Source organism: Oncorhynchus mykiss, chromosome 8 (assembly GCF_057628025.1).
Source record: "Oncorhynchus mykiss isolate SJ-2025 chromosome 8, ASM5762802v1, whole genome shotgun sequence".
Lineage (NCBI taxonomy): Eukaryota > Metazoa > Chordata > Actinopteri > Salmoniformes > Salmonidae > Oncorhynchus > Oncorhynchus mykiss.
Window position 1 is genome coordinate 41,720,079 of NC_143029.1, and position 26,968 is coordinate 41,747,046.

The window sequence follows — 26,968 nt, forward strand, 5'->3', positions numbered from 1 at the left end:
GTATATTAAACTGGGCTCTATAGAAGGTATGAGAGGGCTGGTCTTTGTCTCCTTACTAAGGCTCTGGTCTAAATGTAGACCAGGTTCTAAAAACCCACTGCTTCACTGTCTCTCTGTTATGGCAGGAAAGGTAGAGCTCACAGCACTAATTCCTAAACACACACACACACACAAATGTGCACATACATATACACACACACACGGGCACATGCACACACAGACATGCACAAGCACGTTCATTCACAAACATATACACACACACACATGGCCAAACGCAACAGGAGATACAGTACCAACCCTTAGGCTTTAGGCCCATAATTAGAGATCATTTACACTGATCAGGTTGAACATAATCTGGGCTGAAGGTAACTACAACATTCCCCCAACCCCACTGCCCTGCCCACCCCACTCTCTACTCAGTCTTTCTACTCACTCTCTATGCGTGTTCTATTTCTCTCACTCTCACTCACTCACTCACTCACTCACTCACTCACTCACTCACACACACACACACACACACACACACACACACACACACACACACACACACACACACACACACACACACAAACTGTGTGAGACTGAGAGAGATAGAGAAACGGGTTAGGTGTGTCCCAAACAAGGAGCTGGAAGGTGCAGGGGAAGGGCTGGATAAACAGAAGTTAGTACATCTTCAAGTCTTGTTTAGGTTTCACTAGGAGTGGAAACACAAATGGTTTCTTTGTGTGTATGTTGCTGGCCCTTGGTTAACAGCTCTAATGGCTAAAAGGAGCCACACTAAAGCCATTCGCTCAGTTAGTATTCCGCCCTAGATTTGCATTCCCATGCAAAACTAGACAGATAGCTAACAACCAAGTCTTCAATAAATCTCCCAAAGCGTAACTTTTCTTGAATTAATATATTGAAAACATTTATGTTGTGAAACTTCAAAATACAGAAAAATAATCGAATTAGTATTCAATTCACACCGACATACTGTAGCTGTACATTTCAAGTTGAAGTTGAATAAATACAAAGCACGTGCCAAGGTACCATGTATCTGGCATGATGCCAAACCATATAGCTAATTGTTACTCATATGTTTTACGATTCATTTACATGACGCACAAGCAAAGTAATAAAGCTGACGGCATACATGAAGGCAAGGCAATTTGTGTGAGTAAATGCAACCAACTAACATTGATACGTAAGCAATTCTATTAATAAGATTATCATCACTAGCAATATGCTTGAATTGAACTTACAAATATTTTCCGAGGCTGAAGCGTGACAAGAAATAACTGCACTGAAGGACCTGCAACGTAGCATTGTTTTTGTAACAACTAGGACTGGGAATTGCCAGGGACTTCACAATACAATATTATCATGATACTTAGGTGCCGATATGATATGTATTGCGATACTTTCTCACGATTCTCGCAATTCTATATGTATTGGGATTTGTTTTGCGATTTGATGTTCCAAACATATTGCTTACTGTATGTCTGCTGCAAAGAGATGAGAAAATTTGTTTGGATCAATCATGGACATAAGTGCTGAAAACATGTTGAAGTTTTTGCGCAGATTCAGACGACTAGAGCTAGCTAATGCTACCTAGCAAAAAAATAACTATTGATATAATATAGTCCAAAATAATATCGCAATATGTAACTATCCATTTTTTTCCTATCACCAATAACAACCACAAACACACACTCTCTTTCTTTCCTCATTCTTACAAACTCACACACACATGCATATATGAGTGAGTAGTCATTATGAGGTATTGTGTGTGTGTGTATCACTGCTCCTCTGTCCATGGGGTGGCATGAGGTGGCTGCAGTTTTAGTTTGTAGCCATTTCCTCTCTTTTTCGCTGATGTGTCAATGTTATAAAGTGAGTCAGACTGGGGACTGTCATCTAGACCCTACACACACACATACACACAGCGAGTCCCAATCTCATGGGAGTAAGTACCGTGGAATGGAACACGGTTTAGTGCTGCTTCATTTAGGACCGCTCACATTCATCATTCATGCTTTCCTTTGGCCTGGCAGTCCAGACATAGACACCCACATTCTACTCTCTTAAGAGACTCTCTTAAGAATATCATAGCCCTATATACAGTGTTCATTGAGTCTGCATACTGTAAGAGTGTCTATGGCCTCTTAGTCAAGGTGAGAGATCAGAAATGTGGTGGCCTCATTCTTTGAGTGTGTTCAAAGTTTCACATTTCATGTTTCTCAGCATGTGCCTTGAACCTCTTCTGATCCCACATGATCACATGTGCTTTGATGTTAGATGGTCTAACTGCCTGACTGGACAGAGACATGAATGCATAAAGACACAGGAAGCTTTATATCAGGGATTTGATCATAATGTTGCTAAAACATCAAATGGTGCTGGGTAGCTAGATTGCAAGTAATAACAAAGATTGTTGTCACCGTCTACTGTACCTGGGATATAGAATTTCTCTCTCTCTCTCTCTTTTTCAGTATCTCTCTCTCACACACTCTCTCTCTCCAACCCCTCCTTCTCCCCTCACTGAAAGTGGTCTTTCTTCTGAGGGGAGATTCCTGTACAGTGCCAGTAGCAGTTCAGAGAGACCCTTTGTGTGGTTTAACCTCAATGGACGTGTGTGTGTGTGTGTGTGTGTGTGTGTGTGTGTGTGTGTGTGTGTGTGTGTGTGTGTGTGTGTGTGTGTGTTCGTGTTCACAGACACATGGTTATGTCGGCACCAGTCTGTCGCCTAAGACACACACTTCTAGAGTAATAGGGCTTTCATTCATTGCCCGAGAGAGGGAATATTCTCACCATTACACTGTTAATCTGGTCATTAAACCCCCTCCGTCTCTGGGTTGGCTCTTACAATCTTGCTCTTTTTCACTCACTCTCTCACTCTCTCACTCTGTTTTTGTCTCTCTCTCTGTCTCCCTCTTTCTTTCTCTCTCTGTAAATTACTCGGTGTGATCATCATGGCTCGGCAGAGTGTTTCTTTTTTTGCATGTTCAAAGCCTTCTTAACCGGCCATAGTGTGAGTGAAGGACATAAGCGTCAGTTTCAGAGAGGCTGGACGCCACACTCTTATGCCTGTGGTCTGTTTTTCAGTTGGAATCCTGAACAAATCACCACTGTACGGGACATGAACAAGGTGTGGGTTTTCTGCTTTGGCCGGTAGAGTTGAGGACATGGCTCCACAGTCACTAGCTTTTTTGCTGAAAGAGAGAGAGAGAGGGAGAGAGAGAAGGAGGGAGGTTTACAGTAGCCAGTAAGGCTGTGGCCTGGCAAGCTTGCCAATTGGAATCCAGATAGGGGCACTGTGGGATTTTTTATTTTTACTTTGGGGGATAGTTGAGGCTTTCAAGCATTTTTCTGTTCTGTGAGTATTGACATTCATTGCTATGTACTTGATGAGAGGACAATAAAGGTCTTTCTCTCTTTCTCTCTTCCTCCCTTCAGATGATTACACGGATGCCCTCCCTCCTCTGCCGGACATTCCAGACGCCGACTCGGTCTTAAGCTCCGTGGGTATTCCAGGTCGCTCCCGCCACTCTGACATCCGCCACGCCCCCCTACGCTACTGCTCTGCCCACAGCATGGACTCCTCCCCCGACAGCGGCGAGCGTCCAATCAGCTACGGCTCAACCTCTTCCTCCGCCTCCTCCCAGGACAGCCACTGCTCACTGGGCAGCCGCTCCACCTTAAGCCCATCCTCTCATTGTGATCCCGCTTCGGACCGTGACCTGGACTCCGGGGCGATCCGGTTGGAGCTGGTTCCAGCCAGGCAGCTGGGGTGTGGGGATGAGGAGGAGAGGAAGGATGGAGGGATAGAGACAGGGAGAGAGATGGTTAAACATGGGTCTGCACCGACCCCACAGTCAGACACAGAGGCTGGGGAGAGGTCCACCCCGGGGCCCAGGGTGCACTATGTGGACAGGGTGGTTCAGGAAATACTGGACACTGAAAGTACCTACGTACAGGACCTGCGCAGCATTGTACAGGTGAGGAACATGGTACCACACAACCACTGGAAAGATACACCAGCTATCTCGGTAGGATAGCACATACAGTATAAGACTAACTGGCATGGTACAGATAGCATAGTAAAGAACAATATTACAGAACATCATTACTATAATACTAGTCAGGACCTGTGTAAGAAAGAACACGAGTCAAGATGAGTGAGTGTGAAGTCCACAGACAACACCAATATCCCGATACACAGGAGTAGTTAACTCGGGTTACTATTTTAGGGGGGTGACATAAAAATGGGAGGATTTCAATTACTAGTTTGGAGTTGACAGTCAGAGACCTCTCCTAGTGTTTCTCCTTCAGGGATTTCCTGCCACACGTGACAAACACCTTGTTGCCGGCCTGGCGTCCCTCTTTCTCTCTCTCTGTAGCTCTTAACAGGGTCACTTGTGTGTACGGGTGGGGTTAGGCAGGGTAACCCGACACTCTGCCTGACACTCAGCTGTTTTACACACACACACACACACACACACACACACACACACACACACACACACACACACACACACACAGACACACACACACAGACACACAGCTGACAACGACTAGGTTCATACTGATATACACCCGCCCGGTGCCTTTAAATGTGTTTCTGTCTCTGTGTTAAAAGAAATGTATGGTTGGAGTAAAGAGGAGGGGAGTGCGTGCGTGTATTCAATTATATGTCTCAGGAAGGGCTCTGATACACAATATAATTTAGTGCGTGACCATCCCTGTTCATGTGTATGTGAAAGTAGGGCAAACATTGGCAGTGCATTGGAGAGAACGGTGCTGTAGGAAGAGGGATTTAGAGCTGTGATAACAATGTCTAAAGTAGGTTAGCTAAACACTGAGCAGAGCTGAGGAGCACCACTTTCAAGACGTATACTCCCCTGATTAAGACCTTTATTCCTTAATGAACTTCTCAACATGATCTATGAGGCAGGACACCCACTCTTCCACTACACTTTTAGACAGGAACATAATTTTTCACCCCTTAATTTCAATATTTGTCAACCCTCCCAACGCTTACTGCTATTAACCCTTTGACGAGTACAATCACATATTTGTGATCTTTGTTGAGTGTTCCCTGCAGCGTACCATCACAAATAGGTCATTGGAAAAGTAGCAACAGAATGTATGATGCAACAAATGCGTCTAAACAACATTCTTGTCTGAAAAGCACCTAAACAAAGTTTTGTACTGATGGGAAATAAAGATCTTCACAACTTTATTCCTCAATTTCATGCTTTATTTTAAAAGATGAATGCGAACTTCATCATCGAAGCATTACACGGAACACATCCACAGCTAAACTCATTCCATAAGCCAGTCTAAATAACAGGATGTGCTGACAAAAAAACAGTAGCTAAATTCTTTGATGGCAGCCATGTTTGTTTATGTTTGAAAACTCCCTAATCCCAGAATACCGTTCACTATAAGACGCAAATGAACTTCTTTGGGGTAGGGGGCAGTATTGGGTAGCTTGCATGAAAAAACGTGCCCAAATTAAGCTGCCTGCTACTCAGCCGTAAAAGCTAGAATATAAATATAATTAGTACATTTGGATAGAAAACAATGATGTTTCTAAAACTGTTTGAATGATGTCTGTGATTATAACAGAACTCATATGGCAGGGAAAAACCGGAGAAAAAATCCAACCAGGAAGTGGGAAATCTGAGGTTTGTAGTTTTTCAACTCCCATTGAAGATACAGGGTGATATTAGTTATGTTTCACTTCCCAAGGCTTCCACTAGATGTTAACAGTATTTAGAACCTGTTTTGAGGATTCTACTCTAAAGGAGGGGCTCATAAGGGCTGTTTGAGTGAGTGCTCTGGCAGAGTGTCACAGCCTCGGTCTGGCGCGCTCACTTGAGCGTTCTACTTCATTTGTACAGACAAAGGAATTGTCCGGTTAGAACATTAATTAAGTTTTATGTTAAAAACATCTTAAAGATTGATTCCATACTTAGGTTGGCATTTTTCTACGGGCTGTGACAGAACTTTTTGAACTTTTCATCCGATGTTCAGCGTGACCTGAACGCGCTTTTGGATTTGTTTACCAAACGCCCTAACAAAAGAAGATATTTGGACATAACTGATGGACATTATCGAACAAATCAAACATTTATGGTGGAACTGGGATTCCTGGGAGTGCATCCTGTTGAAGATCATCAAAGGTAAGTGAATATTTAAAATGCTATTTCTGAGTAATGTTGTTTTTGGCTGCTTTGTTGTCTAAAGGTTAGTGATTCATTTTATCTCTATTTCTGCTTTTTGTGACTACTCTCTTTGGCTGGTGGTGGCTTGGTGGTGAGCTAACAATCGTTTGTGGTGCTTTCGCTGTAAATCCTATTTGAAATCAGACACTGTGGCTGGATTAACGAGAATGTTATCTTTAAAATGGTGTAAAATACTTATATGCTTGAGGAATTTTAATTATGAGATTTTTGTTGATTTGAATTTGGCGCCCTGCACTTTCACTGGCTGTTGCGGGGGGGTTCCGCTAGCGGTCCTAGACAGGTTAACAAAGTCAAAGTCAAAGATGGCTGTGCCCATTGCATACCTTAAGGGAACATTTTGACATTCACCATATGGTTAGTGAGAACGTCCACATTGCAAATGTACGGTCCCTTACTAGACGTCCGAAACGTTTGTAAAATTCACAGACGGCGTCGGGCCGTGCGGCAGGGCCGGGAAGTCATCAAACGAACTCTCTCGGACATTCGGTTTCCGTTTTATAAAATAATCAAATTTTGGACATTTTTCCGCTGTCCCGTTAAATCCCACAAGAGGGCGAATGCAATCATATTGCAAATGTACAAAACATCACAAATAACGACGTAACTTGGTGAGCATAATAGGTTTGGCATAATGGGCAGTTGGCCCCGAACAAGATGGCGTCTAGGCCTCAACGTTTTTTGAGTTATGGCCATTTTTCTGGGATTAAAGGTCCAAAATTAAAATAGAGCAATCATTTTTCCGCTTCACGTCAAAGTCAAGGAGCCTCCGGTGTCAATAAAAAAAGAACCAGCCATTTATCTATCGTCATTTAAGAGAAATCGTACAATGTCAAATTGGTGATGTTCAAAAATATAGTTTTTTTTTAATCAGTTACAGATCCAGTTGCAGCGTGTTCATACGAATATTTTTAAAGTGTGCTTCGGAGCTCCGCGAGATTTCTGTGATTTTCTGTGATTATCTGAAATAACACACACTCACTAAACCCTCTGTAAATAAGTCAGTTCTTAACATAAAGACTTAAAACTCAGGATTCTGTAAAAGCATATCCCATTGAGGATATGTGTTTACTTATAGCTTCCTGTGCCAACCGGAAGAGCCATAATTTGTGTCATAGGGGCTGTTTCGAAGGGTTAAAAAAGTCAGATCTTTCCGAAACTTCATATGTGTGATTAGGCAACCCTCATGAACTGTAAATCAGTCATGTCTCCCATAAAATTTCTAAGAAAAACTAAATCACACACACACACAGCTTGGAAGGAGGGAGACATTGGGGTGCGTAGAGACATACACTGCCTGCATTAGTTAACCTTGTTCGAACTATTAAAGAACCATCAGATCTAGAGTTCTGAAACTTTAGAAACCTGTTCTAGACCTCAGGTTGATAGTGTGTGGTGAGTTACGTGGCTCTAGAAGGTTCTTGGACCGAGAAACACCTGTACATTTGCAATAACTTCAATTCATTTTTGTATCACGAAAATGACGACGTTTAGAAATTTCCCCGAGTTGCAAGACTAGGTGCATTATGACCGCCTCGGCCAATATAGACGGACCCCAACGTTTCTGTCCGATAGCTCATTCAAGGACCCCGTAGCAAGGCATGGAAAAAAGTGGATTGGATCAGCACCAATTAGGGTCTTGCTCGGGCACCAAATGACCTATCGAGCCGAAACTTGGGATTTCGGGTCGCCTCAGCTAGGCCTACACATAACATCAGAACTGGATCAGCAGCTAGAACGTAACTACGCGTTTTATGTTTTTATTATGGTTTGAACAGAAGGCGAACAGCCAGCTCTGAAGTATGTGATAGTTGGCTTCTAAACCAGTTGGAAAAAGGGGGTTTGGTGTCAGTTTGTATCAGTTTGGTGTCATAATGATATCTTATTGACTGATGGACGGTGACTATTGTCCATTTGCAATATGTTTAATCAGTGCGGTACCGTCACCAAAGTGACATTCTGAAATCAAGAGGAACCAGAATCACTGCCCAGCCATCCCAAGTTCATCGGGCAAGTCAATTTCGCATTCCTGCAGGATTTTTGAGCATGACAATTTTGTGATGGTAAATGCCCATTGAAACATATTGCAAATGCACGTGCATTTCTGCAGTATTTTTGAGCATGTCAAAATCGTGATGGTACATGGCAAATGGACATAACATCCTGATTTGGCATTTTCAAATCTTTCATATTGCATTTGGACATTTCTTATGGCATTTGGCCAGAAAAAAAGTGACTTTTGACTTCCTAAATAATAAATATTGTTATACATGTCAAATAATAAAATTTTACCTCACAGATCATCAACCCAAAAACAATCCTACTCCATACGTTAACCGTACTGCGAAAGTTAAAACTTCTTAAGGCTTAGATCCCGCTAACGGGATTGATATGACAACAGCCAGTGAAAGTACCAAATTCAAAACAGCAGAATTCTCATAATTAAAACCTCTTCATCCTACCCCCTCCTTTTTCGAACATTCTGTTAAAAATCGTGCAACATTTCAGCGTCCTGCTACTCATGCCAGGAATATAGTGTATGCATATGATTAGTATGTGTGGATAGAAAACACTCTGAAGTTTCTAAAACTGGTTAAATCACGGCTGTGACTATAACAGAGCGCGTGTTTCATCGAAAAGCGCAAGAAAAACTGGTCACTGAAAGCTGAAAAAAGTATCCATGCTCCCCTTTCATGTATTGTTTAAAGGAAACCAAATTTAATATGGACACGGATGCAATTCCTACAGCTTCCACACAATGTCGCCAAAAACGTCATTTTCATTGACAAAAATCCTTTGAGACATTACCAATAGATCCGTCATTCCATCCAGCCTACAACAATCGATTTTGGAAGATTGAAAAATTGACATTGTTTTCTTGAGTAGCTGCTATTGAATACAGATCGCCCAGTGATCAATTTGATCACTTATTAACGTTTACAAATACCTAAAGTTGGGTTACAAAAGTAGGTTGAAGTGTTTTGTCAAAGAATATAGGCAACTTATATAATTTTTAAAAATGACGTTGCGTGTTGGAAGAGAGCTTTTTTCCTGAAGCAGACAGGCTATACAAATGGATATTTTGGGCATTCATGGACGGATTTAATCGGGAAAAATACCAATTTGTGATGTTTATGGGACATATAGGAGTGCCAACAAAGAATATCATCAAAGGTAATGAATGTTTTATATTTTATTTCTGCGTTTTTGTGTAGCGCCGGCTACGCTAATTATTTTGTTTACGTCGCCTTCAGGCATTTTGGGGTGTTGCATGCTATCAGATAATAGCTTCTCATGCTTTCGCCGAAAAGCATTTTAAAAATCTGACTTGTTGGCTAGATTCACAACGAGTGTAGCTTTAATTCAATACCCTGCATGTGTATTTTAATGAACGTTTGAGTTTTAACGAGTACATTTAGCGTAGCGCATTTGCATTTCCAGGTGCCTACTTGAGACGTCTGCGTCTCAAGTAGGATCAAGAAGTTAAAAGTATTTTACAGCATTTCAAAAAATTGTTAACTTCTTTGATATAGGGGGCGCTCTTTTAATTTTTGGATTAAAAAACGTTCCCGTTTTAAGCTCGATATTTTGTCACGAAAAGATGCTCGACTATGCATATAATTGACAGCTTTGGAAAGAAAACACTCTGACGTTTCCAAATCTGCAAAGATATTGTCTGTGAGTGCCCCAGAACTAATGCTACAGGCGAAACCAATATGAAATTTCAAACAGGAAGTGCACCCAGATTTTGACGGCGCTGTGTTTCGATGAGTCCTAATATGGCTGTGTATGGGTCACGAATGAGCTTAGACTTCCTGTCGTTTCCCCATAGTGTCGACAGCATTGTGACCAATTTGTAGGCATATCATTGGAAGATTGACCATTTTACACTACATTTCCCAGATGGTCGCTTGGTGTCCTCCGTCGCAATTATTGCGTAATCTCCAGCTGCGTGTGTTTTTCAGTTTGCTTCCGAGGAGAAACACAACTGCCACGAATTATTTATCATCGAATAGATATGTGAAAAACACCTTGCGGATTGATTCTAAACAACGTTTGCCATGTTTCTGTCGATATTATGGAGTTAATTTGGAAAGAAGTTTGGCGTGATGAACAAAACGGAGCGATTTCTCTTACACAAATAATCTTTTTGGAAAAAATGAACATTTGCTATCTAACTGAGAGTCTCCTCATTGAAAACATCCGAAGTTCTTCAAAGGTAAATGATTTTATTTGAATGCTTTTCTTGTTTTTGTGAAAATGTTGCCTGCTGAATGCTAGGCTTAATGCTATGCTAGCTATCAATACTCTTACACAAATGCTTGTGTAGCTATGGTTGAAAATCATATTTTGAAAATCTGAGATGACAGTGTTGTTAACAAAAGGCTAAGCTTGTGAGTGAGTATATTTCTTTCATTTCATTTGCGATTTTCATGAATAGTTAACGTTGAGTTATGGTAATGAGCTTGAGGCTATGATTACGCTCCCGGATACGGGATTGCTCGACGCTAGAGGTTAATAAACTTGTTGTTAATCCCACCACAGCGTCCGATTTCAAAAAGGCTTTACGACGAAAGCACACCAAACGATTATGTTAGGTCTGTACGTAGTCACAGAAAAACACAGACATTTTTCCAGCCAAAGAGAGGAGTCCCAAAAAGCAGAAATAGAGATACAATTAATCACTAACCTTTGATGATCAGATGACACTCATAGGACCTCATGTTAAACAATACATGTGTGTTTTGTTCGATAAAGTTCATATTTATATCCAAAAATCTGAGTTTACATTTGCGCGTCAATAGTTCCAAAACATCTGGTGATTTTGCAGAGATTCACATCAATTTACAGAAATTTACAGAAATACTCATCATAAATGTTGATGAATATACAAGTGTTATGCATGTAACTTTAGATATAAACTTCTCCTTAACTTCTTGACGCACCCATCCCGTTAGCGGAATCATTTTCATCAACACCCGCTGAATTGCTGTGTGCCAAATTCAAATTAAATTACTAAACATTTAATTTACATGAAATCACAAGTGCAATATATCAAAACACAGCTAAGCTGTGACCTGGCGTGTCAGATTTCAATACAGATTTTTGGCAAAAGCATAACAAGCATTTATGTAAGAACATCTCTCTCAGACAAAATATTACAAACACCTAGCAGCCAAGTAGATTGGTCATGAAAGTCAGAAAAGCAATAGATTAAATCGCTTACCTTTGATGATCTTCGGATGTTTTCACTCACGAGACTCCCAGTTACAAAATAAATGTTCCTTTTGTTCCATAAAGATTATTTTTATATCCAAAATACCTCTATTTGTTTGGCGCCTTATGTTCAGAAATCCACAGGCTTGAGTGGTCACGACATCCCAGACGAAAATTCCAAATTGTAATCAATCCTCAGGTTGTTTGTAAAATATATAATTGATAATATATCAACCGGCACTGTAGCTTTTTCAATAGGAGTGGGAGAGACCATGGCTGCCCCACTCTGTTGCGAAAGCAAAACTCATGCGAACACCCAGCTATCCACTGACGCGATGTTATCTTTCTCGCTCATTTAAAAAAAATAAAAGCCTGAAACTATGTCTAAAGACTGTTGACACCTTGAGGAAGCAATAGGAAAAGGAATCTGGTTTATATCCCTTTAAATGGAGCGAAGGCAGGCTATGGAACATGGAGCTTTCAAAATAGAAGCCACTTCCTGGTTTGATTTTCCTCAGATTTTCGCCTGCAATATCAGTTCTGTTATACTCACAGACAATATTTTGACCATTTTGGAAACTTTAGAGTGTTTTCTATCCTAATCTGACAATTATATGCATATTCTAGTTTCTGGGCCTGAGAAATAGGCTGTGTCAAATGGGTACGTTTTTTAGCCAAAAACGTAAATCCTGCCCCCTACAAGTTAATGCAACCGCTGTGTCAGATTTCAAAGTTAACTTTACGGAAAAAGCACACCATGCAATAATCTGAGAACAGTGCTCAGACAACAAAACAAGCCACACAGATATATTTGTTCGATAAAGTCCATCATTTATGTACAAATACCTCCTTTTTGTTCGCTCGTTAAGTACACAATCCAAACTCACAACGCACGGGCAAGTCCAGGCGAAAGTTCAGACGAAAAGTCATATTACAGTTCATAGAAACATGTCAAACGAAGTATAGAATCAATCTTTAGGATGTTTTTATCATAAATCTTCAATAATGTTCCAACCGGAGAATTCCTTTGTCTGTAGAAATGCAATGGAACAGAGCTAACTCTCATGAGTGCGCGTGATCAGCTCATGCTACTCTGGCAGTCCTCTGACTCATTCAGCTCCCATTCCCCCCTCCTTCACAGTAGAAGCATCAAACAAGGTTCTAAAGACTGTTGACATCTAGTGGAAGCCATAGGAAGTGCAATATTACCCCATAGACACTGTATATTCGATAGGCAATGACTTGAAAAACTACAAACCTCAAATTTCCCACTTCCTGGTTGGATTTTTTCCCAGGTTTTTGCCTGCCATATGAGTTATGTTATACTCACAGACATCATTCAAACAGTTTTAGAAACTTCAGTGCGTTTCTCTATACTAATCTACTAATATTATGCATATATTAGCAACTGGGCCTGAGTAGCAGGCAATTTACTCTGGGCACCTTATTCATCCAAGCTACTCAATACTGCCCCCAGCCATAACATGCTAAACAAGAATGCAAGATATGGATTAAACCATTTTAGGGGGGCTTGTGGGGGGGTTATTTTCATTTGTGGGGGGTTTTCAAGTACATAGAGTAGGGATGTGGGAAGGTAACGTGGGGGGATATGATGCAGGAAATATTACGATGATGGGGGATTTATCATTAAATGGAGGGCAAACACAGGAGAAGTTTATGAGTTAAATAAAAATAAAACCCCTTGGAAAGGGGGTTCTGAGCTGGCAACCCTGAGGTACCATAGTTACAATGTGACGCCACGTTCAAAACAACTGGGAACTCGGAACTCGGAAATCTCAGACCCCAGTGCATAGGAACTCTGGGGGGAGGGAGGGGGGGGGACAATCTCCGACTGGGAAACATCATTTTAAACAGTGATCCAACTCAGAAATGCAACTCGGTTACTCGGACCTCTTTCTAGAGCTCTGACTTTCTGACCTGAAGATCATTGACGTCATGATTTGACCTCATATTTTTCTGAGTTCCCAAATGTCTTGAAAGCACCATAAGTCAGTCAAGTGAACCATCCCTTCACCTTGTTTTGTAATCATTTGTGGTCTGACAGATGCTTACGTGTGTCACGCCCTGGCCTTAGTTATCTTTGTTTTCTTTATTATTTTGGTTAGGTCAGGGTGTGACATGGGAGATTTATGTGTTTTGTCTTATCTAGGGGTTTTGTATGTTTATGGGGCTGTTTCCTTTCTAGGTAGTTTTGTATGTTTATGGGGCGGTTTCCTTTCTAGGTAGTTTTGTATGTTTATGGGGCTGTTTCCTGTCTTTGTGTTTTCTGCACCAGTTAGGACTGTTTCGGTTTTGCCACGTTTATTGTTTTGTATTCTGTTCATGTTTAGTTTTCTTATTAAAAAACATGAACTCTAACCACGCTGCGTTTTGGTCCGCCTCTCCTTCCCAGGGAGAAAGCCGTCACAACGTGACAACCAGAATGCATTGTATAATGTCAACAAACATGGCGCCACATATAGCTGGCAAATAGCTTAGCATTTCAACAGCTCATCATAATTAGTACAACCTTCAAAAACGTAATTTACACACATCATATGTGTCCATTACAATCTATGCAAGAATCCAAATGCATGATTTGTCACCAGCACTTGAAAACATGAATAAAACAGTAAATACATTATTCTCCATACATGCATACGGTATGGGGATCCTGAGTGGCACAGCAGTCTAAGGCACTGCAGCATAGGGTTTAGATTCATTCCTGGGCTATATCACAACCAGCCGTGATCGGGAGTCCCATAAGGTGGCGCACAATTGGCCCAGCATCGTCAAGGTTAGCGGAGGGTTTGGCCGGGGTAGGCCGTCATAGTAAATAAGAATTTGTTCTTAACTGACTTGCCTAGTTAAATAAAAGTTAAATAAACTAAATTAATGAATGAAAAATGCTACTGTAGAAATGACAACACGATATTTCAAAAATAATGCACATTACTTTGATTGGAACACACACATCCAAAGTTAATATTTGTAAGGAAAACAATATGGATGTTTGGAGTTAGCGTGTCCTAGTTAATTGGCTTTCACATGGGCGTATGGAGTGAGGAGACTGTGTATCGGTGTTAGATTTGGAGAAATTGAGAGAAAGTGTATGTGAGTGTTGAAGGGATAGTTCACCCAAATTGCAAAATTATATACTGGTTACTTTACGCTGTAAGGTAATCTATGACAACAATCCATGCTTTGGTTTAGTTTCCCTCTCACTGTTTCCAAATGCTAATCCCATTAATGTCATGGGACCAATATTAGCATTTTTCCTGCATCCAAATCTTGTCCAAATCTTTCAAAAGTATCTCATGTGTTGTGAAGCTCAACAAAGTCACTTATAGATTATTTGAACATGATGTGTGAAAAATGCTAATATCGGTCCCATGACTTGAATGGAAGGAAAAAATTATCCCTTTAATGTGTAACGTGGTAGCGTCAAATGCAGTTTATATTTTGTCGAAGAAGCTTAGCTGGGAGTGTGTGTGTGTCTGAGGTATGTGTAGCATGCATGTGGGGTTTTAACACTGTGTGTTTGTGTGTGTGATCAGGCTCAGACTAGGCTGTGTTGATTGACTGTGTCAGGACAGGCCACATCTGTGACCCATGTCTAAAAAGTCTCATCTTACTCCTTAACCATGGCCAATTATTTATTTACCTTTATTTTACTAGGCAAGTCAGTTAAGAACGAATTCTTCTTTTCAATGGCGGCCTAGGAACTGCCTGTTCTGGGGCAGAATGACAGATTTGTACCTTGTCAGCTCGGGGATTTGAACTTGCAACCTTCCATTTACTAGTCCAATGCTCTAACCACAAGGCTACCCTGCCGCCCCAATGACCTGAACCCAACCCTAGCCCAATCCTAAACATGATCTTGGTCCCCGACCGTGACTCCACCAACCACCATTATGCAAGCTGCAAGCCAAAACTCCAACCCAACTGACCCTAAACCCTAAACCATTGCCCTGAAACCCCTATATCTGCCCATTCACCATTAAATCCTCCATATGAACATTCACCCATGCTCTGTTACACAATGGTTCAGTCTGAGTTGCCCTCTGGGTTATTCTAGTTGGTTGTGTCTGTCACTGCCCAGGAGAGGAGAGGATGACCTCACCAAACACCAAACCATCTAATCTACTGGCCATCATAATTAGTACAACATTCAAAAAAGTATTTTACACACATCATACGTGTCCATTACAATCTATGCAAGAATCGGAATGCATGATTTGTCACCAGTACTTGAAAACGTGAATAAAACAGTAAATACATTATTCTCCATAAAAAAAAAATGTTTGATTAATTTCACCTTTATTTAACCAGGTAAGCTAGTTGAGAACAAGTTCTCATTTGCAACTGCAACCTGGCCAAGAGAAAGCATAGCAGTTCGACACATACAACAACACAGAGTTTCACGTGGAATGAACAAAACATACAGTCAGTAATACAGTAGAAAAAAAAGGAAAAAAAGTCTATAAACAGTGATTGCAAATCAGGTCAAATAAGGGAGTTAAGGCAATAAATAGGCCATGGTGGCGAAGTAATTACAATATGACAATTAAACACTGGAATGGTAGATGTGCAAAAGATGGATGTGCAAGTAGAGATACTGTGGTGCAAAATAAGCAAAATAAATAAATACAGTCTGGTAATGAGGTAGATAGATGGGCTGTATACAGATGGGCTATGAAACGGTGCAATGAAGCTCGTCTGGAGGTTAGTTAACACAGTGTCCAAAGAAGGGCCAGAAGTATACAGAATGGTGTCGTCTACGTAGAGGTGGATTAGAGAATCACCAGCAGCAAGAGCGACATCATTAATGTATACAGAGAAGAGCGTCGACCCGAGAATTGAACCCTGTGGCACCCCCATAGAGAATGCCAGAGGTCCGGACAACAGGCCCTCTGATTTGACACACTGAGCTCTATCAGAGAAGTAGTTGGTGAACCAGGCGAGAAAATCATTTGAGAAACCAAGGCTGTTGAGTCTGCTTTCGAAGACCTTGCTAGGCATGGTAGGATAGATATAGGTCTGTAGCAGTTTGGGTCTAGAGTGTCTCCCTCTTTGAAGAGGGGGATGACCGCGGCAGCTTTCCAATCTTTGGGAATCTCAGACGATACGAAAGAGAGGTTGAACAGGCTAGTAATAGGGGTAGCAACAATTTCGGCAGATCATTTAAGAAAGAGAGGGTCCAGATTGTCTTGCCCGTCTGATTTGTAGGGTCCAGATTTTGCAGCTCTTTCAGAACATAAGCTATCTGGATATGGGTGAAGGAGAAATGGTGGGGGCTTGGGCAGGTTGCTGTGGAGGGTGCCGGGAAAGTTGACCGGGGGAGGGGTAGCCAGGTGGAAAGCATGACCAGCCGTAGAGAAATGCTTATTGAAATTCTCAATTATAGTGAATTTGTCAGTTGTATCAGTGTTTCCTAGCCTCAGAGCAGTGGGTAGCTGGCATGAGGTGCTCTTATTCTCCATGGCCTTACAGTGTCCCAGAACCTTTTGGAGTTTGTACTGCAGGATGCAAATTTCTGTTTAAAAATGCTAGCCTTAGCTTTCCTAAATGCCTGTGTATATTGGTTCCTAACTTCCCTGAAAAGTTGCATATCACGGGGTGCTATTCTATGCTAATGCAAAACGCCACAGGATGTTTTTGTGCTGGTCAAGGGCAGACAGGTCTGGAGTGAACCAAGGGCTATATCTATTCCTGGTTCTACATTTTTTGAATGGGGCATGCCTATTTAAGATGGTGAGGAAGGCAATTTTACAGAATAACCAGGCATCCTCTACTGTCGGGATGAGGTCAATGTTGTTCCAGGATACCCCGGCCAGGTCGATTTGAAAGGCCTGCTCGCAGAAGTGTTTTAGGGAGCGTTTGACAGTGATGAGGGGTGGTCGTTTGCTCGCAGACCCATTACGGATGCAGGCAATGAGGCAGTGATCGTTGAGATCTTGGTTGAAAACAGCAAAGGTGTATTTGGAGGGTGAGTTAGTTAGGATGATATCTATGAGGGTGCCAATGTTTACGGATTTAGGGTTATATCTGGTTGGTAGCTGAGACCATTGGTAGCTGAGACAGTCTGCCTCCGCCTGAATAAACACAGTACACAGTATCAGTTCCTTAGACAGTGCTTTGGACACTGTAGGCCCGTTTGCCATTTTGCTGTGCTGGGTTAACAGCCATCTGGATTACGCACTGAAGAGTCTGTAGGCGGAATGAGACTGGAGAAGTCAGGGAGATGTGTGGCTGTGGGCCCAGTTTTTTTACAATACAGAAACATGGTTCAAGTGTGAAGTATGTTTCTTAGCAGTGTTAAAGCAGATTGAATGTGTGAGCTGAATAAGTTAGTTTTTGTCTGTGTGTGTGTGCGTATTCAGTATGTGTTTCATGGTGGGTTGGCAGGGTGATGCCAGGGAGCATGTCAGGCATACTGTCCTTCTCACATGACTGATGAGGGGATATCCTTCGAAACACTTTGATGTAGGTGAGAACTGACCTCTCTCCCCCTTCTTTTCTCTCTCTCTCCCTCTCGCTCTCTTTTTCTTTCTATCTTTATCTCTCTCTCGCTTTTTCTCATTTCTATTCAACGTGCTTTATTGGCATGAAATATATTCTGTAATAGTATTCCAAAACCATACCTTTTAAGTCAAAAATAGAATTGCATGAACTCACATACTGTACATTGTTTCTAAAAAAAAAAAAAATTATCTCTCTCTTTAGGATTACCTTGAGTGTATCAGTAACCAGTCTCCTCTAGCTCTGAGCTCAGAGGATAGAGGATCTCTATTCGGGAACATCCACGACATCTACCACTTCAACAGGTAAATAACAATCACCTACTGTACAACTTCAAAGAGGTAAACACACATACCTAAAACAAATATTGTGTGTAGTCTCCAAAGCATCTGCTGAATGAAGATGGTTTGTGTCACCTGTAAATATGAGGGGGGGGGGGGGGGGGTGCTGTAAGCTGTATAAGTGCCTTGCGAAAGTATTCGGCCCCCTTGAACTTTGCGACCTTTTGCCACATTTCAGGCTTCAAACATAAAGATATAAAACTGTATTTTTTTGTGAAGAATCAACAACAAGTGGGACACAATCATGAAGTGGAACGACATTTATTGGATATTTCAAACTTTTTTAACAAATCAAAAACTGAAAAATTGGGCGTGCAAAATTATTCAGCCCCCTTAAGTTAATACTTTGTAGCACCACCTTTTGCTGCGATTACAGCTGTAAGTCGCTTGGGGTATGTCTCTATCAGTTTTGCACAACGAGAGACTGAAATTTTTTCCCATTCCTCCTTGCAAAACAGCTCGAGCTCAGTGAGGTTGGATGGAGAGCATTTGTGAACAGCAGTTTTCAGTTCTTTCCACAGATTCTCGATTGGATTCAGGTCTGGACTTTGACTTGGCCATTCTAACACCTGGATATGTTTATTTTTGAACCATTCCATTGTAGATTTTGCTTTATGTTTTGGATCATTGTCTTGTTGGAAGACAAATCTCCGTCCCAGTCTCAGGTCTTTTGCAGACTCCATCAGGTTTTCTTCCAGAATGGTCCTGTATTTGGCTCCATCCATCTTCCCATCAATTTTAACCATCTTCCCTGTCCCTGCTGAAGAAAAACAGGCCCAAACCATGATGCTGCCACCACCATGTTTGACAGTGGGGATGGTGTGTTCAGCTGTGTTGCTTTTACGCCAAACATAACGTTTTGCATTGTTTCCAAAAAGTTCAATTTTGGTTTCATCTGACCAGAGCACCTTCTTCCACATGTTTGGTGTGTCTCCCAGGTGGCTTGTGGCAAACTTTAAACGACACTTTTTATGGATATCTTTAAGAAATGGCTTTATTCTTGCCACTCTTCCATAAAGGCCAGATTTGTGCAATATACGACTGATTGTTGTCCTATGGACAGAGTCTCCCACCTCAGCTGTAGATCTCTGCAGTTCATCCAGAGTGATCATGGGCCTCTTGGCTGCATCTCTGATCAGTCTTCTCCTTGTATGAGCTGAAAGTTTAGAGGGACGGCCAGGTCTTGGTAGATTTGCAGTGGTCTGATACTCCTTCCATTTCAATATTATCGCTTGCACAGTGCTCCTTGGGATGTTTAAAGCTTGGGAAATCTTTTTGTATCCAAATCCGGCTTTAAACTTCTTCACAACAGTATCTCGGACCTGCCTGGTGTGTTCCTTGTTCTTCATGATGCTCTCTGCGCTTTTAACAGACCTCTGAGACTATCACAGTGCAGGTGCATTTATACGGAGACTTGATTACACACAGGTGGATTGTATTTATCATCATTAGTCATTTAGGTCAACATTGGATCATTCAGAGATCCTCACTGAACTTCTGGAGAGAGTTTGCTGCACTGAAAGTAAAGGGGCTGAATAATTTTGCACGCCCAATTTTTCAGTTTTTGATTTGTTAAAAAAGTTTGAAATATCCAATAAATGTTGTTCCACTTCATGATTGTGTCCCACTTGTTGTTGATTCTTCACAAAAAAATACCGTTTTATATCTTTATGTTTGAAGCCTAAAATGTGGCAAAAGGTCGCAAAGTTCAAGGGGGCCGAATACTTTCGCAAGGCACTGTATATATACTACATGGCCAAAGGCATGTGGGTATATACCCCTTCAATTTAGTTGATTTGGCTATTTCAGCCACACCCGTTGCTGACAGTTGTATAAAGTTGAGCACACCGCCTTGCAATCTCCATAGACAAACATTGACAGTAGAGTGGCACGTATTGAAGAGCTGATTGACCTTAAACGTGGTACGGTCATAGGATTTCACCTTTCCATCAAGTCAGTTCATAAATTGTCTGCCCTGCTAGAGCTGGTCAACTGTAATTGCTGTTATTGTGAAGTGGAAATGTCACGGGTCTACCGCGAATTGGTAGGAGACACAAGCTCACAGAACGGGACTGCCGAGTGCTGAAACGCGTAGCGAGTACAAATTGTCTGTTCTCGGTTGCAACACTCACTACTGAGTTCCAAACTGCCTCTGGAAGCAACATCAGCACAGGAACTGTTCACCAAAAGCTTAATGAAATGGGTTTCTATACTCGAGCAAGATCACCATGCTCATTCTCTGGAGTGATGAATCACACTTCACCATATGGCAGTACAACATATCTGGGTTTGGCAGACGCCAGGAGAATGCTACCTGCCCAAATGCATAGTTCCAACTGTAAAGTTTGATGGAGGAAAAATAATAATCTGGGGCTGTTTTTCATGGTTCAGGCTAGCCCCCCTAAGTTAGCCGCTTTCACAAAGATACATAGCAATACAGGGACAATGACATCATGCCCTACTCATGTAACTATAGCTGTGTTGTATTTGTCATATGCACAACTACAGAATATCAAAAAGAGTATAGCTAATAAGAAAATAAAAAAGCTAAATACAGGGTAAATTTACAATGTGCAGGGATACTGGAGTATTTTAGGTAGATACAGTATGTACATGTAGGCAGGGATTAGAAGAAAGTGTGCATGCCTGCGCATGTGTGGTTGAGGTTGTGATATCCTGAAGTGATTTTGTTTTTCAGAGATCTGCTACATGACCTGGAGAAATGTAATTCAGACCCTGTGGCCATCGCAGAGTGCTTTGTATCAAAGGTAAGAGACTTTCTCTTTCTCTATTCCTCTTTCTTTCTATCTCTCGCTTACCTTCTTGTTGAAACCTGTCTGAACAGGCGGTTGGGAACCAATAAACATGCACATACACACACTGGCCGTGTCCGAATACTACATTCTTAAACTGCACACTCATTTCGGAATTTGATCTATCCACACGTTTCCCATGTCCCATGATGCCTTGTGGGAAATATGGGTGTTATTTCCGGTTCTCAGTAAACAAACGTTTTCTTCATTCATTCATTCATGAAGAGCTTGCCAAACTAATAATGATGTGGGAACACAACCTGATGGAGATCAAAAAGGGTAATATTAGCCTACCTTTATCCTCCGTAATTTGATGGTTGGGAAGATAACGTGAAGAAGTGACCTCGTATCATGCACGGTAGCATATTTACTTACTTTGTTGAATCTGTAGCTTGCGATGGTAAGGCAATAAGCAACTTAAAAAGTTTGGAGGCGTACCAATACCTACACAGTAACAAAGTTGTTTGGGTGTTATTGAAGGATGTTGGAGACGACCTTCTCTACCTAAAAGCAGACATAGAGCCGAGTCAGAGCCTGCACGCATCTCATCACAAGGCGTGGGTACTAGCATCAACGACATGTGTCATACAGACAGCGGGTTTCTCATGTATTGCAGGAGCAGGATGCTCTTGTAGTCATGCTGCAGCAATTCTGTGGAAGGTTATTAAAGTAACGACCAAAAATGACATGAAAGTGCAGGACAACGGGTACTCCAGCAGAGGTTTGGGAAACACTGGGTTAGATAATAATAATAATAAAATATTTTCTTCAATGTAAGTTGAGAGTGCAGTCAGGCAAGGCGAAACAGGAATGACATGCACTGATGTGCAAAGGAAGTGGAACTCCGGTGTGAGGAAAAATGTAGGGCTGAGGAAGGGGAAACACATACATTTTAAACACCACAGACCCCACCACACATATTCAGGCCTGTCAACGTCATCACAGGACGATTCCACAACCTCCCCCCAACTTTTTAGGAACCATGCAGAGTTCACAAGCCACATAAACTCCTCTGTAAGCTCCACTATTTCGGCTCCAGACAAATGGTATTTTTCAGCTAAGTTACAGAGCAAATGTAGAAAGCAGCAGCAAGGCAGGGCCAAGTCAACATGATTCAGCCCACACGAACACACGGTGTCACACTGAACAAGCACAACACTAACCTGTAGGAAGTGCACAATGTTTTATGAGGCCTACATCAAATTATCCCCCATCAGCTACATTGATGGAAGAAACCAAGATCCAAAGTACTTCACAACTATGGCATGACGCTAGGAAGCTGCGTCTAATAGCTAGCACAGTGAAACGAGTCTCAAAACGAAACACCACAGATCCTAAAAAATTTGTAAATGAGTATTTGTACCCAACCTTCACTGGCAATACAGCAACAAAGCATGGCAAAGAAAATGAGGTCAATGTCACCACACTCCTGGAGAGCAGAGGGCACGTTGTGGAGAACATAGGTGGTGCACCCTGACCATCCTTGGTTGGGAGCCAGCCCAGATGGGATCCTTGATGCAACACCACTCCTTGAGATTTAGTGCCCCTTCAAGAGTTCCAAGTCAAATTTCTGAGTCGGCCAAATGGTGACATCAAAAGCTTGGATGATGGACAGTACCTATTCGTCCCAATGGAAAAGATGGGTACTACCTTCAGGTAGAAAGGCCAGAACCTAGGAAGAAACATAGAGAGGAACCAGGCTATGAGGGGTGGCCAGTACTCTTCTGGCTGTGCCGGGTGGAGATTATAACAGAACATGGCCAAGATGCTCAAATGTTCATAGATGACCAGCAGGGTCAAATAATAATAATCACAGTGGTTGTCGAGGGTGCAACAGGTCAACACCTCAGGAGTAAATGTCAGTTGGCTTTTCATAACCGATCATTCAGAGTTAGAGACAGCAAGTACGGTAGAGAGTCCAAAACAGCAGGTCCGGGACAAGGTAGCACATCCAGTGAACAGGTTAAGGTTCCATAGCCGCAGGCAGAACAGTTGAAACTGGAGCAACAGCATGACCAGGTGGACTGGGGACAGCAAGGAGTCATCAGGCCAGGTAGTCCTTAGGCATGGTCCTAGGGCTCAGGTCCTTCGAGAGGGAGAGAATTAGAGAGAGAATACTTAAATTCACACAGGACACCGGATAAGACAGGAGAAATAGTCCACATATAACTAGCCCCCCAACACAAACTACTGCAGCATAAAAATTGTGACCATGATGCGCCTGGGCCTACAGAGCTCCAAGCTGGTCGTCTGGACACCAAGCGAGCACATAGAAGTGGACATTCCATACCTTAAGGGAACATTTTGACATTCGCCATATGGTTAGTGAGAAAGTCCATATTGCAAATGTACGGTCCCTTACTAGATGTACGAAAACGTTTGTAAAATTCACGGACGGCGTCGGGCCGTGCGGCAGGGCCGGATCTACCGGGAAGTCATCAAACGAACTCTCTCAGACATTTGGTTTCCGTTTTATAAAATAATCAAATTTTGGTCATTTTTCCGCTGTCCCGATAAATCCCACAAGAGGGCGAATGGAATCATACTTCAAATGTACAAAACATCACGAATCACGACGTGGCCTTATCTCCAAATCGAAAAAGACTTTGAAGACGAAACTTGGTGAGCGTAGGTTTGGCATAATGGGCAGTTGGCCCTGAACAAGATGGCGTCTAGGCCTCAACGGTTTTTGAGTTATCACCATTTTTCTGGAATTAAAGGTCCAAAATGAAAATAGAGCAATAATTTTCCGCTTCACGTCAAAGTCAAGGAGCCTCCGGTGTCAATAAAAAAAGAACCAGCCATTTATCTATCGTCATTTAAGAGAATTGGTGATGCACGCGCATTTGCAATATGATTCAATGGTGAAAAAAACATCACCAAATGGACATGATGAAATCAACACAACGAGCGATGGAAAGGAACAACTATCACTGCCCGGCCATCCCGAGTTCATCAGGTCAGTCAATTTTGCAATTCTGCATGATTTTTGAGCATGACAAATTCGTGATGGTACATGCCCATTGAAACATATTGCAAATGCACGTGCATTTGCAATATGATTCAATGGTGAAAAAAACATCACCAAATGGACATGATGAAATCAACACAATGAGCGATGGAGGGGAACCACTATCACTGCCCGGCCATCCCGAGTTCATCAGGCCAGTCAATTTTGCATTTCTGCAGGATTTTTGAGCACGTCAAATTTCTTATGGCATTTGGCCAAAGAAAAAGTGACTTTTGACTTTGACTTTTGACTTTCTATGAAATCGTATTGCAAATGGACAAAACATATGCCTTATGCACAAGTAAAAATATTATTTTTTAAATAATGATAATAAAATATGACTAAAGTATGTTGATACAGTTCTTATACGTGTGTAATTGACACAAAATTCGAAAACATTTCAAAAAACGGTCCAGAAAGCACTTTTTTAAGGTGTGTGAAGGTGCCCGGCCATCCTGAGTTCATCAGGCCAGTCAATTTTGCATTTCTGTAGTATGTCAAATTCGTGATGGTAATTGGCAAATGGACATAACATCCTGATTTGGCATTTTCAAATCTTTCATATTGCATTTGGCCATTTCTAATTGCATTTGGCCAAAAAAAGTGACTTTTGACTTTGACTTTTGACTTCCTATGAAATCATATTGCAAATGGACAAAACATATGCCTTATGCGCAAGTAAAAAAAGTAAAAAATAATAATGATAATAAAATTGGACAAAAGTGTATTCATACAGTTCTTACACATGTGTAATTGACAAACAAATCTAAAGAATTTTGAAAAACCTTCCAGAAAGCACATTAAGGGTTGATAAGTTTTTGAAAAAAAATGCACTTTTTAAAATTTTTACTTTTGGATGTATTTGCAATATGAAAAACCACGGTGGAGTGCGCTCGCCACCTGTTTGATTTTTAAAGTGTTACACCTGGCATTTGCCATATGGCATTTGCTATCAACTTTGAACGAAACAACGCCGAATTGAGTGGTATTGGACACCATGCATATGGTTTGTCCAGTGCCAATGACTTCCCATTCATTTTTGTCCATGTCAGGGGGGTGTTCCCTTACATTTGATAAAGACTACACAGATGCACATGTGCAACAGCTGCAGAAGTTCTCCTTTTTACACATGATACCTTAGTTGGCTGATGATTTGGCTGACAAGAAGATACACCTCTGATGTACCTACATAAGCACGGTGTAATGATCTCTCACCAGTTTATTTTTCATAGGACAAAGTCAGTTTTTCATAGGACAGAACCAGTTAAAATAGCCAAGTTGTACAGGCAGTGTGAGCTGACAAAATAATGACAAAACAATGATTTCCAACAAATACAGCTGGAATAAAATAACGTTACAAATGCTGACAATGTTTTGCAGTTCATTACAGTTTTTTCCAACTGCTTACACACGTTTTCAAAACTGTCTCCTTTTTTCAAAACTCAACACACAATTCCCAAAACTGCACACACAAAATGCAAAATGCCTCACATCTCCTTCAAAATGTAACACTGCATTCAAAATGCCATAAACACATGTCAGAATGAAGCATTTGCATCAAATGGCAAACACTGCTTTCATAATAGTACATTTTTGGATATACCATATAAACACTGTTGTTCTAAATCTGGAGCTCTTTGGTCTTTCATAGGCTTATATCCACATTTCAATACAATGTTCTACAGTGAAAATAATCTGCTGAGAGGGGTAACAAGTACACTGTAAACACCAATCCAATGCAATGTAGAAACAGAACATATTTATTACGACAAACATTACTGTTGTATACAGTAGCATACAACAAAACCATAAACATATGTAAACCAAAAGTATATTCTTTAGAATGTGTGTGGGGTCCCGGTGGGGCAGTCCAGGAATTGGTAGGTGGGGCAGTCACCAGTGCTAAGCTATGCTTCATCTCTTCTCCGGCCTGGGTCTGGCCACAATACTTTGTCCACATCACAAGATACTTCCCTCGATGTTTGGCAAGAGAAAACGTGTCTCCTAGCATGGAATATCCAACCTTGGACAGAGGCAACCTCTATGTCCCCACATGCATCCTCCATTGCCTGGAGAAGTGTCACGATCATCGTATTGAGGAGACCAAAGTGCAGCGTGATGTGAATACATCCTTTTAATGATAGATGAAAACAAACATGAAGTACACTAAACAAACAAACAAAATATCAAAACGAACGTGACCGCTATAAATACTGAGTGCAAACATGCAACATCACATAGACAATAACCCACGAAATACCCAAAGAAGATGGCTGTCTAAATATGGTTCCCAATCAGAGACAACGATAAACAGCTGCCTCTAATTGAGAACCAATCTAGGCAACCATAGACATACATAAACACCAAGATGGTAAACAACCCCATAAACCTACAAAACCCCTAGACAGTACAAAAACATCACTCATGTCACACCCACAACCAAAATATATAAAGAAAACGAATACTCAGGTCAGGGCATGACAGTACCCCACCACAAAGGTGCGGACTCCGGCCGCAAAAACCTAATCTAAAGGGGAGGATCCGGGTGGGCCTATTTCACGGCAGCGGCTCGGGTGCGGGACGTGGACAACTCTCTACCTCAGTCTTGGCCCACTTAGATGGCGGCCCCTCAGGAGTGGGGACCCTCGCAGCGGGCCCCGGACTGAAGTTCATCGTAGATAGCGCCACTGGACGGAAAGGCGCCTCTGGACTGAGGAGCGACTCTGGCAGCTCTGGACAGGAGGGAGACTCTGGCGGCTCCGGACAGGAGGGCGACTCCGGCATCGCCGGCGTGACAGGTGGCTCTGGCGGCTCCTGGCTGGCTGACGACTCTGG

General features: G+C 41.8%; 1 protein-coding gene across 1 annotated transcript in view; it reads left to right on the plus strand.

Annotated features, from left to right (window-relative positions):
• The window catches only part of LOC110529918 (pleckstrin homology domain-containing family G member 1), a 151,586-nt gene that overhangs the window by 79,166 nt on the left and 45,452 nt on the right, over nt 1-26,968 (plus strand). Inside the window, exons 2-4 of the mRNA XM_090243450.1 lie at nt 3,439-3,980; nt 18,174-18,274; nt 21,009-21,078. Of these exons, the coding sequence (XP_090099576.1) occupies nt 3,576-3,980; nt 18,174-18,274; nt 21,009-21,078 (576 nt within the window). The 5' untranslated portion in view covers nt 3,439-3,575. The remainder of the gene's footprint in view (nt 1-3,438; nt 3,981-18,173; nt 18,275-21,008; nt 21,079-26,968) is intronic.